We start from the raw sequence: 24,067 nt of genomic DNA on the forward strand, positions 1-24,067 counted from the left end.
CCCTGGGGAGCTTGGTGACTGCCTGGGCTCAAAGCTGTCAGGATTCCCTGTGCTTGGTGGAGGAGTGTGTGAGTGAAGAATCATTGTGAGATAGCACAGCTTACCCTCAAAAAGCTGTGACTGAAAAGAGACAGGGGCACTAAATTTAGGAATTGGGCTGTTGGTGGAACTGCTCCTTCCACTCGTATTGTTTGCTTTCACAATGCAGGAGCAGCATACCTGGGCAACGTGATTGTGCTCTGCTCTGGATTTATAATAAGGGGAAGTTGGTATGTCTAAACAAGAGGCATACAAAGTGTACCTGATTTATTTGAACATCTGAAGAAGTTACTGCAAAAGTATGGAAAGCTTGATTTATGTATTGAATGGTAATGGCTGGATTGATCCTGAGAACTTCTAGGGTGAGCCAGGAGTTGCAGTCAGAAGCCTTGATCCAGAAGGAAATTGCAATGAAACATGGAGTGCTGCAGAGGAGGTGTGATCCTGATTGCTGTCAGGCTGGGCTGGACATGCTGTGGAGCAGTAGGATGCAGAGAAAAACTGTAAAGAGTCAGGAGGTGGTGGAGCTTTTTTTTCCTGTTTGTTTGTGTGGACATGCTTTGTTTGTTTGGTATTTTAAAGAAAAAAGCTTTTCTGGACTACAGCTGGGGAGCTGATGGAGCAGTAGCAGGGCTGCAACTCCTTGGTTGCAAATCTCAGGCAACAAATGATTTCCAGTAACTGCTTACAGTTATTGCTAATGGTCTCAATTAATAAAATAGCTGAGCAAGCAATTGCTGTATTAAATCAGATCAAATATCCCTCTCATCTAGTGTGCTGTCATCAGCAGCGCTTTCTTTTTTCCTTTTAAAGAAGGAGATCAGAAGAAAAAGCACGACAATCCTGGGTGTACGAGAGAGATGTGTGACAGATGAGTCTTCTGGTACAAATTTCACACATGTTCATGTAGAGTGTCATCCAGCAGGAATGTGCTGAGGAAGACAGCAGTGCAATGCACGGGGTCGGAGTTTCAGGGGTTTCAGTGCAGATCTGCATTGAAACAAAGTGACATGAACCATAGTTTGGAACAGGATTTTCGTACGTCTCTTTCATTCATGCATTATCCTCATGTGGATATTTCTACCGTCTCTCCAGGGCTTATGAGGGAACTGTGTCAGACTAAACACTTCTTAAATAAAGATTTTGGAAAACTTCCCAGATTTTGTGTTAGGTAAACCCTTCTTCCCACGTTTCTGTCTTTGAGGTGAGAAATGTTTCAGTGACTTCTGTGACACTTGCTTTATTTCTACCAGGCAGAGTTCTTGGTTGTCCCAGGACAATAATAGTGGTTTGTGGTGCATTTGGAGGCAAAGTAATTGTCTCGCTGAAAAATTGTCATAATGTGAGTATTAAGAAACCTGAAGCCAGCCTTCAAGCAATTGAAATAATGATATTTAAAGGGGGGAGTGTAAGGGGATGGGAAGAAGGGTTTCATTGAGACCTACAGATCTCTGTGGGCAGGCCTGCTCCTTTGGGTGAAACTGAAGCAGCTATGTAAGCCATCAGTAATAGGAGCTGGAAGTGTAATGAAAACATTGACTATACTAAAATTCATTTATCTTAGCTGCTAATTCTGATGGAATTATGGAATTTTTGCATTCAACTAGAGAATAAGTGATATAGGAATTAATATTTTTTTTTTTAGATATTTTAAAAATATTATTTGGTTTGGATGACTTTTTTTTTGTCCCATGTTTGTGCTGGTCGTTTGGTTTCCAGTTCTTTCTATCAAAGAGAGCACAGAGGGGTACCTCCCAGCTCTGGTGTGTAGATGAACTGTGACATGGAGTTTGCCATAGTCTCAGCACCAGGTGAATGGCAGAAAGAAGAGCAAGCATTCTTCTTCAGTGAGAGATTATATTAATTTCTTGTGATAATGTTTTCTCAGGCATGTGGAAAATAGTGGCCTTTATTTTATAAGATAAAGTCAGTTTAGCCAAGGTTAACCGGGGAGAATTACCTGCCTCCAAAGTCTCTTCCCCAAAAGGCAACAAAATTTTACTCATTTTTCATAAGTTTCTTTCCTGTGGGAAGGTCTTAATGTCCTGTTAGCCATCCTGGCAACGGGGGGATCCAGCAATGGGCTGGTAACATTTTCCTGTCTCTCCAGGAGGCATCCACTCAAGTTTTCTTTCTCATCCCAGATGATAATAGACATGCTAAGGAAGCTGAGCTACTTCCCTTTATGTCACTGTAGAATACATTTTTTTTTTTAGTTACAAGATCAAATAGCACAACTGTAAAAATGAAATTTTGTCACAGGGTCAGCCGTGGGGTCACAGGTTATGTTGTCACACAGGTTAGGAGTTTAAGCAATTGTAAAGGGAGTTGAAGTCTTGCTCCTGCTCCTTTTCAGTGGGAAATAGAGAGGGGAAGATATAGTTCTTTCATAGAGAAAAGGAAAAGAGAGGGAATAAGGTCTGCTGGATTTTCTGCTTTGGAATAATGAAGGCAAGGAGGGCAATCCTGTGACAGGATATACAGGATTGTTTTTTTATAGGTTAGCAATAGGTTAGTCAGACAGGCAAAGAAAGAAATTCATTGAGATCTGGGAATGAAGTATTCCTCCAAAGTGATGTGGCCTTTATGAAAATAGACATGTAAACATTTCTTGGTTTTGTTTGTTTTCTTTTGAGTATGTGTAACAAAACCAAGGAATACTTGTTTATTTATTATTTCTCCTTTAAGAAGTTTGCATTCAAAACACTTTACTCCCCCGTGCATATGTAGTGGTCTGTATTAATCTGTGAGCTTTTTAAAGGGTCTTTGGCTGTAGGAGTATTTCTGCTTTTAATGTTAAAATTTGATAGACCAATTAATTTCTTAATGGTTGGGATAGCTGCTTTTGTTTATTCATTTAAGGTATTTAATTTGGTATCAGTGTGATAATTGTATTAGTTAACAAAAGGAAAATAAGAAAAGCTAAGAATAAGGAGATACTAGATTTTAGAAGATATTTTGGACACTAATAATTCTTTAGGTTATAGGATCTTGATTGAAAAAAAAACCAACATGAAAGTTTTAAATGCAAATGACAGCACAGAAAGTCACTGATTAGTTTTTTTATTACCATATTATAAAACTTACAGTGACTATAGTCTAACTTATTAATTCAGCAGTCAAGCATGAGGGCTTTGTTTTAGAAAACATTGCCTTTGTTCAAGATATGTTTTCTTTGTTATATTAAAATTTTTTCTTTGTTATATTAAAAATTCAGCATATCACAAGTAGAGGTTTTCTTACCATGGTAATATCTATTTTCTACAGAAAAATCAGTCTCTGGGCTCTAAGTGAATAAACAGTGTCTTTGTTTGTGTCAGGAATGTGTCTGTCAATACTCCTCTTAACATCTCTTGTGGTGTTTGTAGTCTATTAGCGCCAGCCCATCTTTGTTTTTCGGGTTTGGAGATAGTTAGTAGCAAGTGCATTTTAATTCCATGAAAGTGCCAGAAGCAGTACTTAACTTTGCTTACATCTTAACACAATTCTAGCTTTTGGATTTCAATGAAGTTAGACCTACATTTTGAAGCATTACCCTTATGCTGGTTTAGTCATGATTCAGTGAAGCACCTGCAGAGACTCTTATTCTTAAGACAGTGAGAACTGAACTGCTAGGAATATTTCTACTGAGTCCTACTAAAGTAATGTAATTTGGAATGGATGTTCACGTGGTTGGGATTTACAGGATCAGGTCTTCTGCATGACTAGCTGTGGAGACCCAGAGTGCCTAGTAAAATGATAAGATTTGTTTCACTGCTCACATACATGAATTCTTTGTAAAGGTGTGGGCTATTTATAAAGGAGAAAGAGATGATCTGTTAAAAACAAAAATACTTTTTTTCAAGTAATGATGATGGTAATATTCTACCCAGTGCCTTCCTAGAACAATGGGTGAAGGTGTTTGTTTATTTAAAATAAGTGTACTATATTGAATTTTAAAACACATTTTTGAGAATTTCTTATTTTACATAGATTACTTGTTTTGACTAAATTGTATTTCATAAAATAGATATAGTTGGCTTGGTTTTGGGGTTGGTTTTTTTTCTATTTTTGCTTGTTTCCCTGAAAACATTCTTTGTGCTCTGATTTTGTTATCTTTTGTCTGCTGAGGAGCACAGCTTCCTTGCACACTGGAGAATTCTTTGATTGACTTGCAGACAGCTGGTCCCATTGAAATGCTATTTAAAGTGATTAAAATTATTGCAGAGACATATTCCTTTAGAAAATGTTACAGATTTTTCTCTTGGGAGTATTTTGCATGTCTGCATTTTTTGGATGCTTTGAGGGGGGAAAAAAAACCTTTATGAAATAGAGTAAAGGCTATACTAACATGTAACACTTATTTTTGGCTGACATTACCAGCTTTGTGGCCAAGGTACCCAGGTGGCTAATTAAAGCAGGGAATTTAATGAAATAGTGTGATTTTCTGTAGCTATCAGAGATGAAAGCATTGGAGGTTAGACAACACACACTACTGTAAAATAAAATCTGAATGCTACTCACATATATGCAGAAACTTAGTGTTTAATATTTGCCTTAAAAAGTTGAACTGAAGGAATTAAATATCCTATAGTTAGACCTACGAGATCAATTTGTGTGCTACTCCAGAACAAGAAAAAGCCCCAAACATGGTTAAAGTGTAGTCATCACAGTTATATTCGTACCAGCAGCAACTACGTGCTGCTACTGTTTTGCTGTTTATCTTTCTGCTGATCAGGGGTCTGGGTCTCTGTGGCACTGATGTCTGTTTGCTACAAAGACATTTCAGTTAAAAGATGAAATAGAATGAACAGTGCATTTGAGGTAAGGGCATCTTGCTGTTTGCCCAGGAAGATTGATGGACTCTTAAGTTCTTTGGGCTGGACTTCATAAGAGATAAAGCTAAAGGGCTGTTTGAGAATTTTTTGTCTTTTCCTTTTTTCTGTCTTGCTTGGATCTATGATATTCTGAGTGTATCTAAATATTTAGCAGATGATAGTTCTTGAGCAGTATGAGAAGTCAGAGCTGCTGCAGTCTGTTGACTCCAGTGCTGGCATTCTGAGGCCACTTTTCTCAAAAAATTGTTGGATGCTGAGGAAAACAGAGGTGTGGCAATCCTGTCATTTAGATACCTGATTTTATGTCTAGTGCCCAGTCGAGGTGCACATTAATGACTGTAGAGCATTGTCCACAGTATGTGTTGAGAAAGATGATAAAAAATTATCCCAGGTCAGAAACATGCAGGAAGAGGAATGGGGCTGATTTTTATGGAGTAGCATATCTAAGGTGAATGAATATTAGTTAAGAGCAATGTCTTGATCTAGGCATAAGAAATTAATAAACTTAATGAGTAGTAAGGTAGCTTCTAGAGAGGTATGTTACTTTATACAATCTTTTTCTCTTCTTTAGGAGCGAGAGAATGTCTAATCTACTAAAATACTAAGGTTTTATTTAGAATTTTTTCTTTTACCTGGTGTTCATCTCTTCTTTATTAACTTCCAATATTATTGGCATCTAGTATTTATGTTGCATGGGTGTTTGCTGAATACTGCTTCTCTGATATTGAATTACCAAATGAGCTAGGAGATGCCTATAACATCCTTCAATTTATAATACTGGAACAGAACAGAACTTATTTACTTTTAAAATTTTTTTAAAATTTATTTTTATTATAAACCATTCAAGATGTGTTTATATTCTAGATCTGTTTTCAAGACAGTTTAGTTTCACTCTGAATTCTTTTTTGTTCCTAAGCTGCTAGATATTTTATAGCAGTTGCTGACTGGCTTTAGCCCTCACAACACAAACGCATGTAAATTTGTTATCTGAAAAACTGTCATTAATCCTACTTTTTAATGTTTGGCCAAGATAAAGCTCTGTGCAAAGAGTTAGTCATCTACGCTGCTTTTCAGTCTGCTTTGTTTCTTAAATGTTTACGAGCTCAGAACATCATTTCTTTAATCCAGATATAGTGTTGGCACCACTTCAGTGTACTGTGGACTTGGGTGCTTTAGAGTTCGTTTGTAGCCTGGTTTTCCAGTTCTGTGAAGTTTGTAAAATCACAAATGCAGCTGAGTGTTGGTTAATAACTAGCTTGAGATGACTGTAATGTCTGGCTCAGAGATTAAAGAATTAACCTAAAAGAGAGTAGATAAATAATAATAATAATAATAATAAAATTAACCCTAAAAGATAATAGGTGACTGACTTCAAAATGAACTATAACAATGTGGAAAATCAGAGAGCTGTGGATTTCATCTTTCTGCTCAGGGGCAATAACACTATCAGAAAATGCTGTGCTAGCAGAAAGTTATTAACTTGTGGTGGTAAGAGGAATTCTACTGACCAGACGCCTACAACACACACTTCAGATTTTAAAGACACATGTCTTAAGCAGTAGTCCTTTATTCATTTTATTCTGTCTTAAGCAGTAGTCCTTTATTCATTTTATTCTGTCTAATGAATTTTGTGGTCTTAGAGCATTAAATTCAAGCAGTGTAGCAGAACACATGAAATGGATTCCACATGATAAAGAGTAATGTAGAGTCAACTATTCATATCAGCATAGCTACTGGTAAGCTATGTGGATTTTTTTTCATATATCCTCTATGGTCATGGCATATGATATTTTATGCTGATTGGGTACTATTCCCAAATATTTTTCTATTTCTCATGCATATTGTTTACTTATCCTAATCTTCTATTTTATTCAAAAGCATTTTAGAAACAGAAGAGTCACATGAAAACATTCCAGAGCAAGCAACTCAAAAATTCTACTTGGCCAAGGATTATATTTTATATTTAAAAAAAAAAAGCTGGTGGGGAATATGTTTTTGTACTTATTTGCTGCAATGAACTCCCCCAGTACATGTAATGCAGGCCTAAAAGAAAATTCCTCAGCTAGGCTTTTTAACTGTAGCCTTTTCATTTCCATAGGTATGTAGCCAGTTGTGGAATAAAGAGAGTCCATGACAGAGCTTTCTTTTATTTCCTTCTCTTCAAGATTTTGCATATCAGAGGCACCAGATGTTTTCCTCTGCAGCTTTACCATGTTCTGCTTTTCAGTGTGGCATTAGACAAAAGCTGAAATGGGAAGTTGTGTGAGGGAGGGGTGATGAAAGAAGCGGCTAGCATTGGCATAAAATTGAACTTCTTTCAGAGTTTAAACTTACATGAATTTATCATTTGCTCCACATGAGATTGGAAACCAATTTATGTTTTAACAGCACAAAGCCATATTGCACCACCAAAATTCCTGCCAAATATGTTTATATATGATGTTGTGGAAGTAGTTTTTTTCCAATATTCATTTTGGTTTTATGCTGAGTAAGTCTGTGCTTACAATTATGGGACAGACTCATGACAGGGAACTGATTTTCACTTGGAGTTGCAAGCAAATAACCTATATTTGAGCCAGTTGTATATGTTTTTTTTTTCTGGGCAAGTTGCACTTAGTTTTTCTTTAGTTATAATTGACTAGATTTTCTCTTATGTGCCATACTTACTTTTAGATGAAGTGTCTTTTAGGAATTTTTAATACCATGGCACATTTATTGATTGCATATTAATTCTTAATTTTTCAGTATAAATAAATAGTGAAAAAAAACACTGGTAGGACAAAGATTCCAATGATAGAAGTAAATATCAAATGACCCAGTTTCTTTAGTGTAATAAAATCTGTGCAAGAAATGTATTCTATAACTTTTTTTCACTGCTTCTGATGTGAAAGCAAAGGAGAGCTTTTCAGTAGTACTTTTGGACATTGAATAATATTCTCTTCATTTGCCACAATAGGATTAGTGAGTAGATCTCATTAGGAATTTGCACGTGACTTTTATTTTTTATAGATAAAAGGGAACAAATTCCTTCAAGTCAAAGAAAGTCTAGAAAATAATATCTAAGAATTCAAGCAGGTAGGAAGTATTACTGCAAGGAGATGTTTTCATTACCTACTAGGCAAAATTAGTTTGCCTTCTTTCTTAAAAAGGTGTATGCTAAGTCTCAGAAATGCTTCTGGTAACTTAATTAATAACATACACAATAAAAGATAATTAAATATTGAAACAATTAGGGTTTTTTAAATTAATACAGTCTTAACAAAAGAAAACATGTAATGGTGGCAAAGATTGTTTCATTTTCTTAGGAATGGCTCATAAATCTGTTTGTTGCTTATCTTTTGTAGAAAGTAGTCCCATTATTAAAAATGATAGAAATGTTTTTGTCACATACAAAGCTATTTGTAAAGGCATCCCTTATTCGTCATGTCGTATTTATGACCCGACCTTCTAGCCCATTACAGTTTAATCCTCCTAAACACTGTATTTGTAGTCCAGGTTTTAAATAAAATAGAATAAAAATAGAATTTTGCAACATACATTAGTCATCACCTTCAACTTCTGCTTCCTTTGAAATTAATACTATTTGAAGCCCTTATTAAAATTGTTCCTGAGTGCACTGAGTAAGGATTGTTGGATAATCTCCCTCTGTCAACAATTTCCTGTATAGAGCTCAGAATATGTATGAGTTTTTGTGAGCAAATCATAAAAAGGGAAAAATCTTGTAAGCCCAAGTAATTGCTTTACCACTGTATAATCTGAAAGCTGGTTTGGAATGCCATCTTGAAAACAAGATGAAGTTTTATTGCTACAACTGATACTTGGAGTACTCGTGTCTGTTGGAGAGATGATGTCCTGTGTTGTAGTCACAAAATTAATCTCTACTGTGAGAGAAGTGATTGCAGTTGTTAATACTAATGGGTGTGTGTGTGCAATTCTTAGACATATGAAGGACCAAAGCAAGAAGGTTGCCAATCTGAAGCACAATCAGCAATTGGAGAAAAAGAAGAATGCACAGCTGTTGGAAGAAGTTCGTAGGCGAGAGGACAACATGACGGACAACTCCCAACATTTACAAGTGAGTTTATTTTTCAGTTGTTTTTTAAAGCTGTCAAAGAAAATACACTTCTGTTCCACTGTGTGTCTTCCAGAATGTGTAATGAATCTCTTCCCACAAAGAGCTGATGGCTCCTTCCTCTTCTACCAGAGAGTGCACTGCTCACCTCAGTTGTATCCATGAAATATTTACTATTTAGGGTGAGGAAAAAACCAATAGAATTTGAAGACCTCTGCATAGTTACTACACCAGCAACTGTTTTTTCTTACAGTTGGAAAGAAAAGGTATTTGTATATTTCTTCTGTATTTCAGAGAGACTTTGAGACTTACTCCAGGAGAATTTCTACAGTTTGTGAGTTACTGAGTTCAGTGGTTGAGAAATTAATGTTCTTAAGCTGATCTGTTTAAGTGATACATTACATACCAGGGAACTTGTGTTCAAGGCCACAAATTTGATGCTTGACTTAAAAAGTACTCTCTGAGATCTGACTGTGAAAAACCACGAAAAGAAGTGCTGATTTCTGTTGACAACATCAATGTCTCAATGCCCAGTGTTTATAGGCAATTTACAGTGCAAAATATCAATTTTGCCTTGATCTGGTTAATATAATGTGTTTCTGGAAAATTTCCAGTGGATGGAATTTGACCTTCTCATGCTTCATATGGTTGTATTTCTCATGTGTTCCTATATGCAAAACGGAAAAATTAACACCACATCTCTCTTTAGGCTTGTGTTGGTGAAGCTTTATGTCAGAACCAAGTTCAGGAAATGATACATTATTTATGCATCTGTGCAGTGTTACGTTTACTTTACAGCCTTGGTCATTACATACTGATTGCATCACCATGCATTCCACTGCACGTGGTACAGCAATAAAAGCTTGTGAAGGATTTGGTCTGACAATATGATAGATCAAAATTAAATTTCGGTGTTGAACAGCTACTTGTAATTACAGTGGTTCAGTAAAGAGAATAAATTAAGCTTATTTTTTCAGTATTATTTTGGAAATCTATTACAGTGGGGTGGTAACTAGAGAATAGAAGCCATTCTCAGGATCTTTGATGTAACTGCTATACCTGGAGGTTTCTAGTCATGAGATGAGAATCGGTATACCAAATGGAGGTGGTGAGGCTGAATGGCTTGAATTTAGAAAGAAAATACCCCATCTGGTGTATAGCTCTTCTGTGTCGTTCACTTCCTGTAAAGCATCTGTACACTGAGAACCATTTATGAAAACCAGTTAACCAAGAACTGGTATTTCTTGTTACTATGCCTTAAAATGTCAGTATTTTTATATGATGTACTTCAACATTTTACTTTCAGTAAATATCTGGTGTGTGTTGTGGCCCATCCTTCACTTGCTGGGCTGCTGGGAAAGTGAAAAGGAGAGAATCCCAGCTGCCTCTGCCTATCAGTAGGTGCTCTACATTCCCAGTAGCTGCAAGAACAGCAGGAGAAAGGGAGTCTTGGTTGTCTGTGCTGCTGGATAGCTGGTAGGGATAATCCTGCCTTCTCTGCCATACTGGCAGTCAGCTACCACAACTGGTTGTTGTACTTCCTGTGTCAAAGATTTCCACATTTCCTTGGCTTATTTCTTCTCAAGTATTTCTTAATGCTGAAAAATGCATGTTAGCTTGAGGTTTCCCTGGGATTGCATGATTTTGGGAGGTTTTATTGCTCTACAAAAACACTGTAGTGAATCTTGCAAATAAAGTAAATACTCTGACATTGAATAGTCATGTCACAGTGCAGGTGACATGACTCTGATGTACATTTATTCTGCTGATAGGGAAGTATTTTGGTTTAAAGTTTTTCACTGGTAGTTTATTTGTTTTATATGTGTAAGGTAATTACAAATGCTAGGTGAGAGCATCGAGTCTTGTTATATGAATCTGATAAGTAGGTGATTGACTGGTTGAAAAGCCAAACAAATTCTAAAGCTCCAGTCAATTAGCCTTTGTATAGAAAGGAAATTTTTTTCATAATTTTTCTAAGACAGCCTTTCCTCCTTCATGGAGTTGTGTAAAAAGTAACAGCAGTGATCTAAGGATTTAAATGAGGCAGCATTTTTGGGGAGACAAATGATGTGAGATACATGGTATACTTTGAAAAAAATTCTTGTAGTACTATGCATCTGCTAATTAAAAACAATATTAGTTGGTATTTCAATAAATGTTTAATTAACATCTTAGTAAACCATAGGGATCTGACCACCTTTTCTTACTGTTCATAATAACTTCTACTGCTTTTAGTGGAAACACCCTGCATTTATAAGACACAGTGCTTGTGTCTACAGTGTACTCGTTGCATTTGTGAATGATGTATTGAGCTGTTAGGGGAAAAGTGTATCCTAAAATTCTCTGGCCTGATGTAATGACTGTATTTGTTGGCTAGCTGTGATAAGCTGGCTGTTGCCTGGCTGTGATAAGCTCAGCTGAGAATTGAAGAGCAGTCACACTGGTCAAATTACATTTACTCCAGCCAAGTCTCAGTCCCTTTGCAGAAGTAGTGGAAAAGATGAAATAAGAGAGTGAGAACGATTGTCCATGGACCATTCAGGAGCTGCTCAGGGCAAACCGAAGCTGTCAAGTGCCACCCATTCTGTACAGCTCATGTAGGGGCTGAAGCTGTACCCGTTTAGCTGTTCACCTGCTCTCTGATGGCTGTGAAGAGGTTCAGAAGTCTGTAGTTTCTTGGAAGCTTCAACAGTATGTGATAGTTCCTGAGGCTTGTAGCACCATGTGTATTGGTGACACTTTCCACAATCTTTTCAGGTAAAAGCATCTCAAAGCTGGTTCATGTCCCAGTGTCATGCTTGCAGGGCAAGTTTGAGTCTCTGGTGGCCCCATCTCACAGCACTCCGGGGCCACTGCTGTGATGGAGAGTGCTCTGGGGTGCCTGGGGAGGGAATTCACTTTGGTCTCCCTCAGCTATCCTCTAATTGTGAGTGATGCTTCAGGTGTGGTTTTGGGGGGTTCTTTGGATCACTGTAAAATTGGAAACATCAGGAAGCCAGATTAATTCTTGGGAATGGAGAATAGTTGTGAGGTTTTCTGTTTTTTCCTAACACAAATCAAGGGCAGACCTGTGCGAATCTTGCCAGACATGATGGTCATATATTACATAAAGCATCACAGCAGGAGAGCTGGACCTTGAACACTTTATCATGAATTTTTTTGAGAATGGTGTCTTCATTTTTCATGCCTTCATTTTTCTCTCTTTTTTTTGTCAGTCTTAAAAATGATAAGCCTTTTTGAGAAACACTGACCTAAAAACTATACAGATATCATGTCATAGATTTGTGAGTAATTCTTCAAGTCTCTTTGCAGGATCTTGAAACGTTAGAGATGTGAGACTTGTTTATTCCCTGAGATTAATTTTTCTTGATTCTGCGTGGAATATATTTCTTCCAGTAACACTGGTACCTCAGTAGAATTGGGAAAGGAAACATTTGCATAACACTGAGAACTTGAGTGCATTTGGCTTTGATTCTGATTTTCAAATCTGCTGTAATAACAACAACAAAGTCCTTTTGTTTCTCTAGAGTAAGCAATGAGAGGGTGCACTAATAATATTCCTATGTGTCTCATGACATAGCCTCAAAGGGAATTGAATGTACACTTTTGTCTGATTATGCTTTTCATAGATGTAATATATCAATTCAATAAGTGATCTAAGCCTAGAAACACTTCTTTGTGGAAATTTTGTGCAAACTGTCCAATGCATATGTGTCACAAAAAAAGTGCAGGGATGAACCTGAATAAAAGTTAGTGAGTTTAATACCCTATTGTGCCCTGATCTGCACAGCTTCTGGGTGTTTTCCCCCTTTCTTCCAGTTCATCTCTCTGGCAAAGTTTTTGACTCTCCTTATGTTTTAAATGTTTGGGTAATTTGTCACAATTCTCTTTGAGGTAGCTTGGGTTTTCTTTGGCTGGAAATCCACATGCGGAAAAGAGATATTTCAGTAACAATATTGTTTTTGAGTGAGACAATGTGTAGTTCTCATTGATTTCAAATGTCATATAGATGCAGCTTGATCAATGGTTTATGCCTGCAGTACTGTGGAACAGATTGTGTACACATATACGTTTCCCAGGTGTAAATAGCTCACTTTTTAAAGAGAGTTCAGCTTGTCAGTCATGCTTTTTCATGGGATGTAGTGAGGCAAGGCAAGCGTTCCAGTTTTCCAATAACTCTATACTGGCTGGAAGTTTGGTCTTAAGTAATGAATAAAACATGATCAGGAGGAAGTCCTGTCAAAAGAGTTGAAAAAACTGGCTAGTTAATATTACTGCTTTCTGATTCTTGCCATGTGAATATCTGTGATGTCTTAATCACTGAAAATAGCTCCCAAGAGATTTCACAGCTAGTCAGCATGAATCCTTAACCTTGGATTTGTTTCTTTATTTGTCACTGTGTGCTTCACCATATAATTTTCAACTCCATGATAACTCTAAAAATACAAAATAGACCCAACACGTTGCACATTGCTGTACGTTATTTTTGTGTCTTATAAAATAGCATGGCCTAAACAAGGGGTATACCTGCCATTACTATGAATTTACTATGACTTCTCTTAATGCAGTGTATTTCCTACTGCATTGTCTCGAAAGCTTTGATAGTATAATATTAATAAAAAGAGGAAGTTAGGCTGTGAGATGAAGTCTTGCAAACAAAAATGAACAGAGCAGTGTAATCAGTGCAGAGACAGAGGAAGCAGTCCTGCCTGCTATGCAGACAGGCATTAGTGTATGGAGCTGACACAAGGCAGGGGAGAATTCATTGCATAAACACACAGCTTTGTATTAGTAGTGCTGAAATTCATATGCAGTGACAAAGCACAACCTTTTAAGAGGTCAAAATAGTGAGCTATTGTATTAAAAGTAAATTCTAATTTAAGCATCCATCCTAAGGTAGACCTATATCTTTCTGGACAGCTTTAATAATTCTCAGTGTTTAGGGGTTCTGTGTGTTTCTGTCTATAGAAAGCTGGTAATTTTTGCAGGGCAGAAGATAGAGGTAAGATGGGGATTTTCCCTATTTGCACCACTCCTGTGATTTCCACAATGTGTGTGTGTGAATTGTAAGGTGTGGTCTAGCTCTGATGTGTGGATTTGCAGAATTGCTCGGTGCCTCTCATTTGGTTGTGGGCAGAGGTTGAGGGGAACGAGGTGACCACTCTTGATTTTCCTTTCTTAATAATGTGAGCAATCAGAACACGCAGATGAGATATATTTTAGATAGATTTTTGAAATATGTTCAGAGACAAGAGGAAGGATAAGATATGGCCTGCAATGCCTGTGAAGATCTTCCTTCTCCCTAAGATTTCTGCTATCAGATAGGGATATTTTGAAACAAAACCTAGCTTTTTTATTAGTCTGCATAAGAGTCAGCTACACCAAGCCCTTCAATCCTTGTCTAAGCTGTTTATTGGAGCCAGTTCAGTGACAAATTCAGAAGATGGGGTAAGCGACAGAGAATTAAGTTCTCCTATAAAAGTACCCATGGCCTTGTTTGGGGAAAATGCAGAATATAAATTAATTTCTATTATAGTTGTAGTGAGTTAAAATCTTATTTTACCCAAACTTTTCTACAATTAAAACAGAAGTGTAATGATGCATCTGGTGTTTAAGATTCAAGACTGTGATCATCTCATGTTGTAGATGTTCTCTTTACTATTGTAGCCCATACAGAAATAATTTCAGTGACAATTTTATTTCCAAAGTTTTGCACTAAATTGTTTGGTTTCTTTTTGGGACTGGATATATTTGTTCAAGCTGTTGCAAATACTTTTTAATAAGTGAGTTGATTTCAAGTGCAAGTGAGCAATTTTTGAAATTTTTTTGGCTAAGTTCTCTCTGTATAGTCTATGAAGTTAATGAATGAACATATGAAGAAATGTGAAAGTCAATATTTTATGCCGGTTTTCTCTAACATATCAACATAATTCTCTTCATTTTAATGCCTGAAAACTAGCATATGGTATTGTATGTTTCAAACTATAGTTTCTTTGGGGACTGTAAAGTTTTGTATTTGAGTGGTTAAGATGAAGTTCAGTCAATTTGAAAGAAAATGAATGTTCATGTACATATCAGATAGTTTCACCCTTATAAAGCAAGAGTTATGTACTAGAAAATGGAGAGAATTTAGGAGATTGCACAATTGTGAGCAGCAGAGATGTGTTCATGGGTACTTCTTTGGTATTTCTCTGCTTCTCTAATTGTGGGTGGATTTTGCCAAGATAGTGTGTAGTAGAAACTACAAGCTCAAAAATGTCCAGCCTTCAGCAAAATGTGTAGCATATTATAAGCTTCACCCAATTCAGGGAACTTTCTTTTTTCTCTTGTAAATATCTAGGAAAAAGGCAGGAATTGCATCTTCTTGAAGTGGTTATTTTCGTGGAGCTGAACATAAATTTTTAATAGACATTTAACAAAAATCTGTTCTGTACTCATTGATAATGACTCTCTAGAAACCCCACAACTCAGAGTGAAGACAAGGAAATAGAAAAAAATGAGTAAATCTGTGATGCTGTAGTACAATATATTAAAAAATTATTACCAGATTGGATATGCATACTTACAAATGTCACGATAATCCACTCAAACACATGTAAGACTGTTGAAGACACAGCTAGTGTACTTACCTTCAGATTTCCAACATAATATAAATATAAATTCAGATTGTAAACATGGATGGACAGTTAGGAATTTTCCTTCCTTGGCCTGTGGCAGTTCCGTATAGATAAATTCCATATGTGTTGCTGAAGCGTGTGTTGAACTTCAGCCAGTAGTTTAAGATTACGTTGAAGTAAATATTTCTAAAAGGTTTCAGATGAAGAAAGGTATTTGAGAATCTATGGAGGGCAGGAAGGTTGATTGGTAGGTCTGAGGATCAATACCAGAAGTGGGTTTTTTGGGGGATTTACTTTGACATTTGTTTTCGTTGTGCAGTGTAATCCCCAGAAGCCAAAACCACTCCTGTTATAAAATGTCCCTATAGACAACATGTAAAAATCTCACTTGCAGATCAGTTTCTACTAGAATCACAGCCTCTTAAATTTTTTTCCTTTGTCATAATTGGTGGGTTGACAGAAGTCATGCAGTGTTCTGTGCTGTGTTGGTCTAACCAGATATAATATGGAAAAAAAAATGTACTGGGCAAAGCATTATCAGCAAAACTGTTCTATGTAGTTGTCATATCCTTTCTTTTGACTAGTGTATTCCATTATACACGTAAGTATAAAATAACATAGTTTTTATTCTTAGAAATATCACAGTCTATTAATTTTGGGGTTTTATGCAAGTACACAGTATAATAGAATATTATGTATAATTTTTAATGCACTTTTTGCACTATTACAAAGACTTGGAGAGTATCCCATATCAGAAAGTCTGAATACCGACTTTCTCACCTTTCTCAGTTTCTACAGTTAAGTCAGAAACTTAATGTTTTTCAGTATTGTCTGTGTAATGTTAATTCACTAGCTTAAGTTACCCAAGAATGAAATGTGGACTTCTAGATTTGTAGTTATTCAGAAATCTGTGAAGTGCAACTATTGACAAGTACTTTGATGTTTAAATAAAATCAGTTATTTCTACTATGTGCTTTGTTAGTTGAAAAGAGCATATATGGCAAGGCACTGCAAGGAAAAGCTGTTGTTGGAAAAAACAAAACTGCAACAATAGGAAACAGAAAAAATTTAATGTGATACAACTTCTTTTTCTCCCCCTCAATATGTAATAACTCACACATGCAGGACCCCTGTAGTCTCCAGGGGGCAATTCCATTCACATGCATCAAAAGAAATAGTTCAGTTAAACCAACTCTCCCTACCCAGCAATAATTACCACAGGTTTACACTGAGATATAGTTGCAAAAGGTTAGTCAGTAGGGCATCTGCAAATCGAGTTATATGTCAACTCTACATCAATAACCTCATTATATTAGATGTTAGTATTTCAGCACATGACTGTCCAATATAGCATTCCACATATAGCTCATTTTTAACTTTTACATTGAGTTATAGCTCATCTAATATTTTACTAAATTATGTATTTAAACACTCTATATTACATAAATTACAGTCAATGACAAAAGCAATGATTTAGATTGAAATTCTACAAAGTGAAATTGCAATAAAATTCCTGACCCTACTTGTGCAGCTTCCTTCAATATATGATGTTTAACCCCATAATATAAAAGAAGTGTAATGGAAATTAGTATTAGCATAGATTTTCCAATTTGAGCATTGCTTAAAAATGTCACCTATAGATTTTTCACTTTCAATTACTGCAAGTGAAAGCTGTTTTCCTATAATAAAGAAGCAAAAAAGTAAATATGTTCTAAGAATACAACCAATTACCTAAATTCTGTGCAAACGCCCTCCATATACTTTCTTACATTTGTAGCTTATACACAAGCTATAACATTTTTGCTGAAAGCTTGATAGGCTGGATGAAAACATAAAAAGGTTTTCAAAAACCTTCCTGTGGTTTGCATCAAGCTCAGATTTCTACCTGGTTCCATAATTTGGTCTCGTGTTTACCTGGTTAGTAACCAGTAAGAGCTGCTGCTGCTGTTTGTCACTCTCCATAGATCATTTGGAAGTCTGTTACTAATACATCTGGTCAGCAAGAAAAGTTCTGCTTGAGTAAGTCCAAGTAGAACTATTTTGGTTGGTTGTTAAGAAGCCAGATTTATACTTACCTCTCATTATGAGTGTTCTGGAATGGCCTTATACAGTATTACTTACAGGCTCCCTTGTGTACAGACTGGAAGGAGAAGGGAGGCGAAGAACCTTCATATCTAATCTTGTCTAGAACACTCCTACCTTGGAAATTATTTATTGTAACCCCATCTTTGCTCTGAGAAGCTTTCATGTGAGACACTTCAGTAGAAAATTCCAGGGCCAAATTTCATTGTAAGGTAAAAAAAAGGAAAAAAAAAAAAATCAGTGTTAAATTAAGAACTCTCAAATTTGAAAAAACAGGCTTTATTAATAGATTTCAGAGTGTCTAAGGAATAGATGTGTAAGTCATATATTGAATGAAATTGAGGCATAAGAAATAAAGGTTTTGTGCAAGGTTCCCAGATGGTTGATGGCACCAGTAAGGAGCACAGACTTTGTCTATCCAATATTCCCTTTACTTGCCTGAACTGCTGACTCAGAATGTTCTACTCATGATACTAAAATTTTTGCTAATGAATTGTTAGTGATTGAGGTACTTAGTGCAGGTGAAGTTGATTTAGTTTTTTGTCCAGTGAGTGATCAAAAGTTTGTGTTTAGCACATGAAAGACAAGGGAAAAGAGGATGGTGAATAATAGCTGCACATAAAGAGAAGAGTACTGATATTTGCAGTTTGGAGGCAGCTCTTTTTAAGCAGAATTGTCAAGATAATCAGATAATTCAACAACAAACACTGGAGTGCAGTACATTAAATTTTACAGAAGGCTCTTCTTTCAAGTTACAGCAAGGGTCCTTAACAAGCATTTCTTTGATCCATTACTTCTGTTTATATTTTTCCATTTCTCCTTTTCCTTGGGAAAGTCTGTTTAGCTTTCTGCATCTGACAGACTGCTCTACAAACACCTTGGAGAAAGCTTGACAGATTAGGAATATTGTTGCATCCCAATGTTTTCACTAAATAAATGTATTAATACAATAGGGGTTTTTTTCTATGGCACCTTTAATAATTGCAAATAGGGAAAAAAATGAACTTATTTTAAAATATCAGTCTAATGTAGATGAACTAGAAAATGTTAACTTTGAATCTGAGGAACCACAACTATGCACAGAATACAGAATTTTTTTCATATTTTTTAAATATATATTCATATATTTAAATATTTATTCATATTTAAAAAATGCATTTCAAGTTATTCTTTGTATTTCTATGATATTTTAGTGACAGGAATTAGAAATGCTTTTTCAAATGCATTTCTTTAGTGGCATAAAGTTTTATTGAGCAATATTATTTGGCATAGGTAGTCATGTTTCTCTTCACAGTTGTATATTGGCATAATGAAAGAAGCATTTTACACCTCCTCTTTAGCTGTCACATACCTTTGTCATATTGAGAACTACCGTAATTTAGCCATCTAGAAGTTATGACAGAGATAAAAGCCAGGTGTTTGTGATCCCCTCCTCCTCTTTGTTTTTTTAAACTTCAAAGGAACATTATAACAATGTGAACTGTGTGTCACATGAGTGCTATAGTCTCTTCATTTTGAAGAAAGAATTTTGTTTTTTCCTGCATATGGGGTGAATTCCTGGCTGTAGTAAAGTTAATTTGATTTTTGCCACTGCCTCGTCAGACAAAGGTTTCTCACATGAAGACAAAATAATTAAAAAAACCCTGTACAGACAAAAAATAAACTTAAAAGGTCATTGAGAAAGCAGATCTCAAGTACAAATGGAAACACTCCATTGTCATTCATCATTTACATCTGATCTGTTGATGGGAATTGTAATTTGTGAGAAAGTCCTTCTACAGTCAGCTGTAAGGCTTGTCAAAATTGGCTTTTCTGTCTGGGTGTTCTTTTGTAAGAACATTTGGCTGCCAAGTCCTAGCAAATATAATTATTTCTCTTAATACAGACATTAGAAAAGATTGCCCAGAGGCTGTTGTCTGGCTCTTGTTCTTTCAACATAGGCTTTGATCCTTTATCCATGATGGCTTTGTTCACCTTTTTCTTATGAAACTGATAAACACTAAAATAATTAGTGTTATAAGCAGGATAACCAGTAACTTGAGCTCCTCTTTTGTCTCGTTTTTCTCAATCTGAAGTAAGTGTATCACGAGAACACTAGAAAGCTATCATATAAAACATCACCTAATAGCTTCCTGCATAGAAACCTTAGCTGTGTCTTCCAGCAAGGTTCTGAAGATCCTGGTGTCTCTGATAGGGTCTGTGTTTTGTTTTGTCATCTGTTTTCTTAATTATTTTTTGCCCCTCAAATTTATTGTTCCCAAAACTAGTTCTTGAATATAAAACAGGTGGCCAGATGTTTCAAATAGTGACTGAAAGTCAGTAAATTGGGCAGAATGTAACCATAGCATTTGTGCTTTAAAGGAAAGTGTAATCAGTAATAAACTCAGTGAGCTAGTAAATGTTTTTCAGAATGTTGGGATGCTGAAAAATAGCTCAGTATTTGCATGAAAATTTGAGATATTTAGCACTGAATATGTATTCTCAAGGGAAAAAAAGAACTTTTCCACTACCTTTTTTAATGTAATTGAACAAAATCTAGTCTGTAATATGAATATGTCAGCTATAGTATGAATCCAGAATAAATTTAAGAAATTACGTAGACTACTTCTGTTAGTGTAGAAATGCATGTGTGTTTCTGGAAAGTATCTCTACTTCATAGAATTAATCTTTGAAATATGAACCAATGGAAGTCTGCTTAAGAGGATATGCATTTTCTGAGGCATTCAGTCTTAGTCACATTCAGCATCCATATTGCTGTTACACGTCAAAAAGTGTTTAAAAAAGACAGTCAAAGGAATAAAATCTTTACAGGCATCATGAAGGCTATTTAAAGAAAATTATATTGGCTCAGAGGAATGGATACCACCTATCATAAACTGCTTTAATAAGACCAAACGGAAACCAGCACAGTTAAACAGCAGGATAAAGGAAGCTATCAAAAAAAAGAAAAAAAAAAAAAAAAAAAAAAGGAAAAAAAAAAAAAAAAAAAAAAGTCTTTCCCCAAACTGAAATTTGTCTGGTTGAAAAAAACAGAATCATAAAACCTGGCAAGGAAAAAAAGCACAAATAGGTGGACCATGAAATACATGAAGCACAATAAAGAATAAGTAGTGAAATTCACTCAAACTGGTAATTTTCAAATGTGTCAGAAGGAGGAAGCCTGCCAGAAAATCTATAGAGCCAAAGATAATCAAGGCATATAAAGAGTGCTTTCAGAAAATGGGGTCATGAGGTCAAAAAAATGAAAGATATTTCTTTTTCCACTGTTCACAGAGGAGGAACTTGGGTGGGTTCTGCTTCTAGAACTCCTTTTTACAGGCAAGTATTGGAAGATGTATCTCAGAGTGAGGTGACAGCAGAAGACATTGCACAACAGTTTCTAAAATTAACAATGCCATCATCATATGATCAGGCGATAATTCAGGTTGAAAGGTTCTGTTCAAGTTCAAGTTCAAACTCCTGTTAAACGTAGGGCGGGCTTGTAGTCAGGCCAAGTTCCTCTCAGTAGCAAGCAGTTTACATGCTAACCTTCTTGAAAATTAAAGGTGAAAAACATGTGAATTTCTAACTTGTGTAGGAACTGGAGGGTGACTAACGTGACATCTGTTTCTAAAAAGAGTTCCATGTAAATTTGGAAAACTATCTCCACGTATGATATTTGTATTGGACAAATCAAGAGAAATTGTTTTTTAAAAAGTAGAGTTAGTGGGCAGTTGGCCAACTAATTTACCAACATAGTATGTTGGTAAAGAAGCAAAGTGCTTTTCTGAAAAATTAAATAATTCTTCATAAATTTACAAGTCGTCAAATTTTTCAGAAGTCTCATAGGAATCTGTGTTGAGACTGTTTGTCATGTTTTTAAAATGCCTGGAAAAGAGTGAATAGTTTAAAGAAATTCAGCATCATCCACTTGAAGACCAAGGATTTTTTCTTTGGTTGTGCTTCTCTGCAAACTCAGGACACTGGGTAGTATTTAAAAACAAACCCCATAAGAGAAAGTTAAAAATGACAACTGTCATAGAATAAGAAAGCCATTATGTTATGAAGCTATATAATCATGTTACTAAATGCAGTACTGATGGCTAAAATCTTAATGTCACTGGGAAAAGTTTAGTGAAAAAAGTTATGCAGAACACAAAAGAACATTTTGGGAAACTCAGGTTGATTTATGATGGTAGGAGGAACTCCGTGGGTTTGCATGGTTTTGACCTTAGACCTGCAAAAATATGTTGGATTTGGCAATGTTTCACTTTGAGTTTTGGCTTTCTTCAAGCCCAGAAGTCAGAGAAACATTTGGGATGGGAACCAAAGCCAAAGAAAAGGATTGGATGAACCATACACACCATAACAGCCAAGTTCCGCACAACTCCGATTTTCTTTTCCCCCCTTTCTTTGTTTCTTTATGCTTTTTTCCAGAGCTGCTTTTCTATTTGAGTCTTAATGGATAGCAATCTCTATACCCAGTAAAAGAGTTTTTACTGTCCATGCCTAAGGAGATGAGAAGGGAGAACTCAAAGGTTTTGTTTCTCATTTTTGTGTTACAGCAGAATTTGAACAAAAATGTTGCACCTGAAACGATAAGGTGTCTTCATGTCCATTTTGGGAATATTTTTTAGTGGAAGCGATAATGTTTGATACTTAGCCTTCCTTGTGTGTGTTTCAGATTACAAAATGACATAATTAAGACATCCAAAACACTGAACGGTTCAAGAAAAGGATATAGTTTTGTTTCTTTGTATCACTTATTAACAAGTATCTCTTAAATCTGGTCGTGTAAATACCACTTTCCATGACAACAGACACGCCTGTACAGTAAATGGGGCATGTTCTGCATCTCATTTGGACCTCGTTAAGCTGTGGGATACGATATGTTCAAGCTGCTGATCTGAGAAAGTGTGTCAAATCCATAGTCTTTATATGCGCATCAGACACAATACATATGGTAAATGATAAACATACCATATGGGATTTGGGAAGTTAAGACTATCAAATTCCTATCCCATTATTTTTTCTTACATTGTACGGTCAAATCAAAAACATATTATTCTTCACATTATTAAGGAGTTATGTTTGTGGCCCCGTTTATAAGGTTACAGAACTGATCACTCTTTAAGCTTTCTTTTGGCCTAGAAATTTTCCTGGTTACACTCAGGTTGTCATTTAAAAAAAAAAAAAAAAAAAAAGAAAGGGGGTGGGTAGTGTTTGTGAAGTTTGCAGAGTTCGGCCAATTTTTGAATTACAGTTTTGAAAACTTCACATGTAAACTTAGCCAAATATTACAGCTCAAACCCGCTGAGCTTAAGGTTAATTTTGAAAACTTAGTTTTCCAGAATTTTATTGTGTGTATTTTGAAGGTGTTACCTGGAAAAAATAGTTTCAGACCTGACAGTATGGTGACTATACGTGCACTTTCACGATAGTTTTATTTTTTGTGTTGGCTTTGTGGACTGGAACAACTTAGTATCCTCAGCTGAACTGTCAAGTGTTTATCTAAAAATTATAAATTTTGTATGTCCTTCTTCACTTACTTTCAGATGGAAAGATTCTTTTCATCTTCAGAGAAGTTTGAAATTAATTACTCTGTTGAAGAGTTTCCCAAAATTGAACTTACTGTGTTGTAGAAATGTGAATTTGCATTAGGTTTGTAATTCATCTTGGAACTCTACTATTTCTTGAGCAACAATTTACCTTCAGTTCATTCAACAGAAATTAGAAAAGCAGCTTTACTGCAGTGAACTATGGCAATAGGAGCCTGTGGGAAATAGGGGAGGAACTAGAAAACAAAGCTCCTTCAAAAGTGTCAGGAATTGCAAGGAGGGAGATTTTGTTCCTCTGAATTCTGTGTAACCAGCCTTGTGCTACTTGGAAAGCAAGGACTGTGTCCTGAGTGCATCAGAATGCAGCTATTTTTGTGTTCCCTTCCTGTGGTAAGTCAATGCAGTTTAGGGGAAGAGACTCTTTCATGCTGCACAGGCCTGTGGTTGAAAACTCTGTAGCTTTGTGTAGACTTTCCCCCACCTTTTTGTTGTTTGTTTTTTTTTTTTTTTTTTATTTTGGAGCTGTGTGCAGAATGTCTCAGTAGGTTTCTGCTATAACTAAGAATAAAAAAAGCTGGAATTATGTTCCCTTTGATGTCTGTCTCTTTTATTTCCTAGATTAGTTTTTCACCAAGGGATATGTGCAATTTGTAAGCAGCAGGAATATGGCTGGGTAAAGCTTGTTACTTATGTAATGTATAGTTATTTCTTTCCATGAAGATGTTACAGGTTTTTCTTCTAGAGATGTCGTGTTGATGCTGAAGAATGCGTGGAAAAAAATTATATTCCACCCTTATTTTATGTTCTTCACAGCATCCTTTTCTCCAGGGACAGGCAGCAGAGAGAAGGTTCTGTCTGCGTGTGGCCTTTATGTAGATTCATAAACATGTGAAAGGCCTCTGC

The 24,067-nt window shown here is 35.9% G+C and overlaps 1 protein-coding gene across 17 annotated transcripts in view; it reads left to right on the plus strand.

Annotated features, from left to right (window-relative positions):
- ERC2 (ELKS/RAB6-interacting/CAST family member 2) overlaps positions 1–24,067 on the plus strand; it is a 430,969-nt gene that overhangs the window by 183,616 nt on the left and 223,286 nt on the right. For all 17 annotated transcript variants that reach the window (XM_032120320.1, XM_032120321.1, XM_032120322.1 and 14 more), the window contains one exon: positions 8,796–8,931. In XM_032120320.1, coding sequence (XP_031976211.1) covers positions 8,796–8,931 — 136 coding nt within the window. The remainder of the gene's footprint in view (positions 1–8,795; positions 8,932–24,067) is intronic.

The sequence above is a fragment of the Corvus moneduloides genome, chromosome 11 (assembly GCF_009650955.1).
Source record: "Corvus moneduloides isolate bCorMon1 chromosome 11, bCorMon1.pri, whole genome shotgun sequence".
Taxonomy (NCBI): Eukaryota; Metazoa; Chordata; class Aves; order Passeriformes; family Corvidae; genus Corvus; species Corvus moneduloides.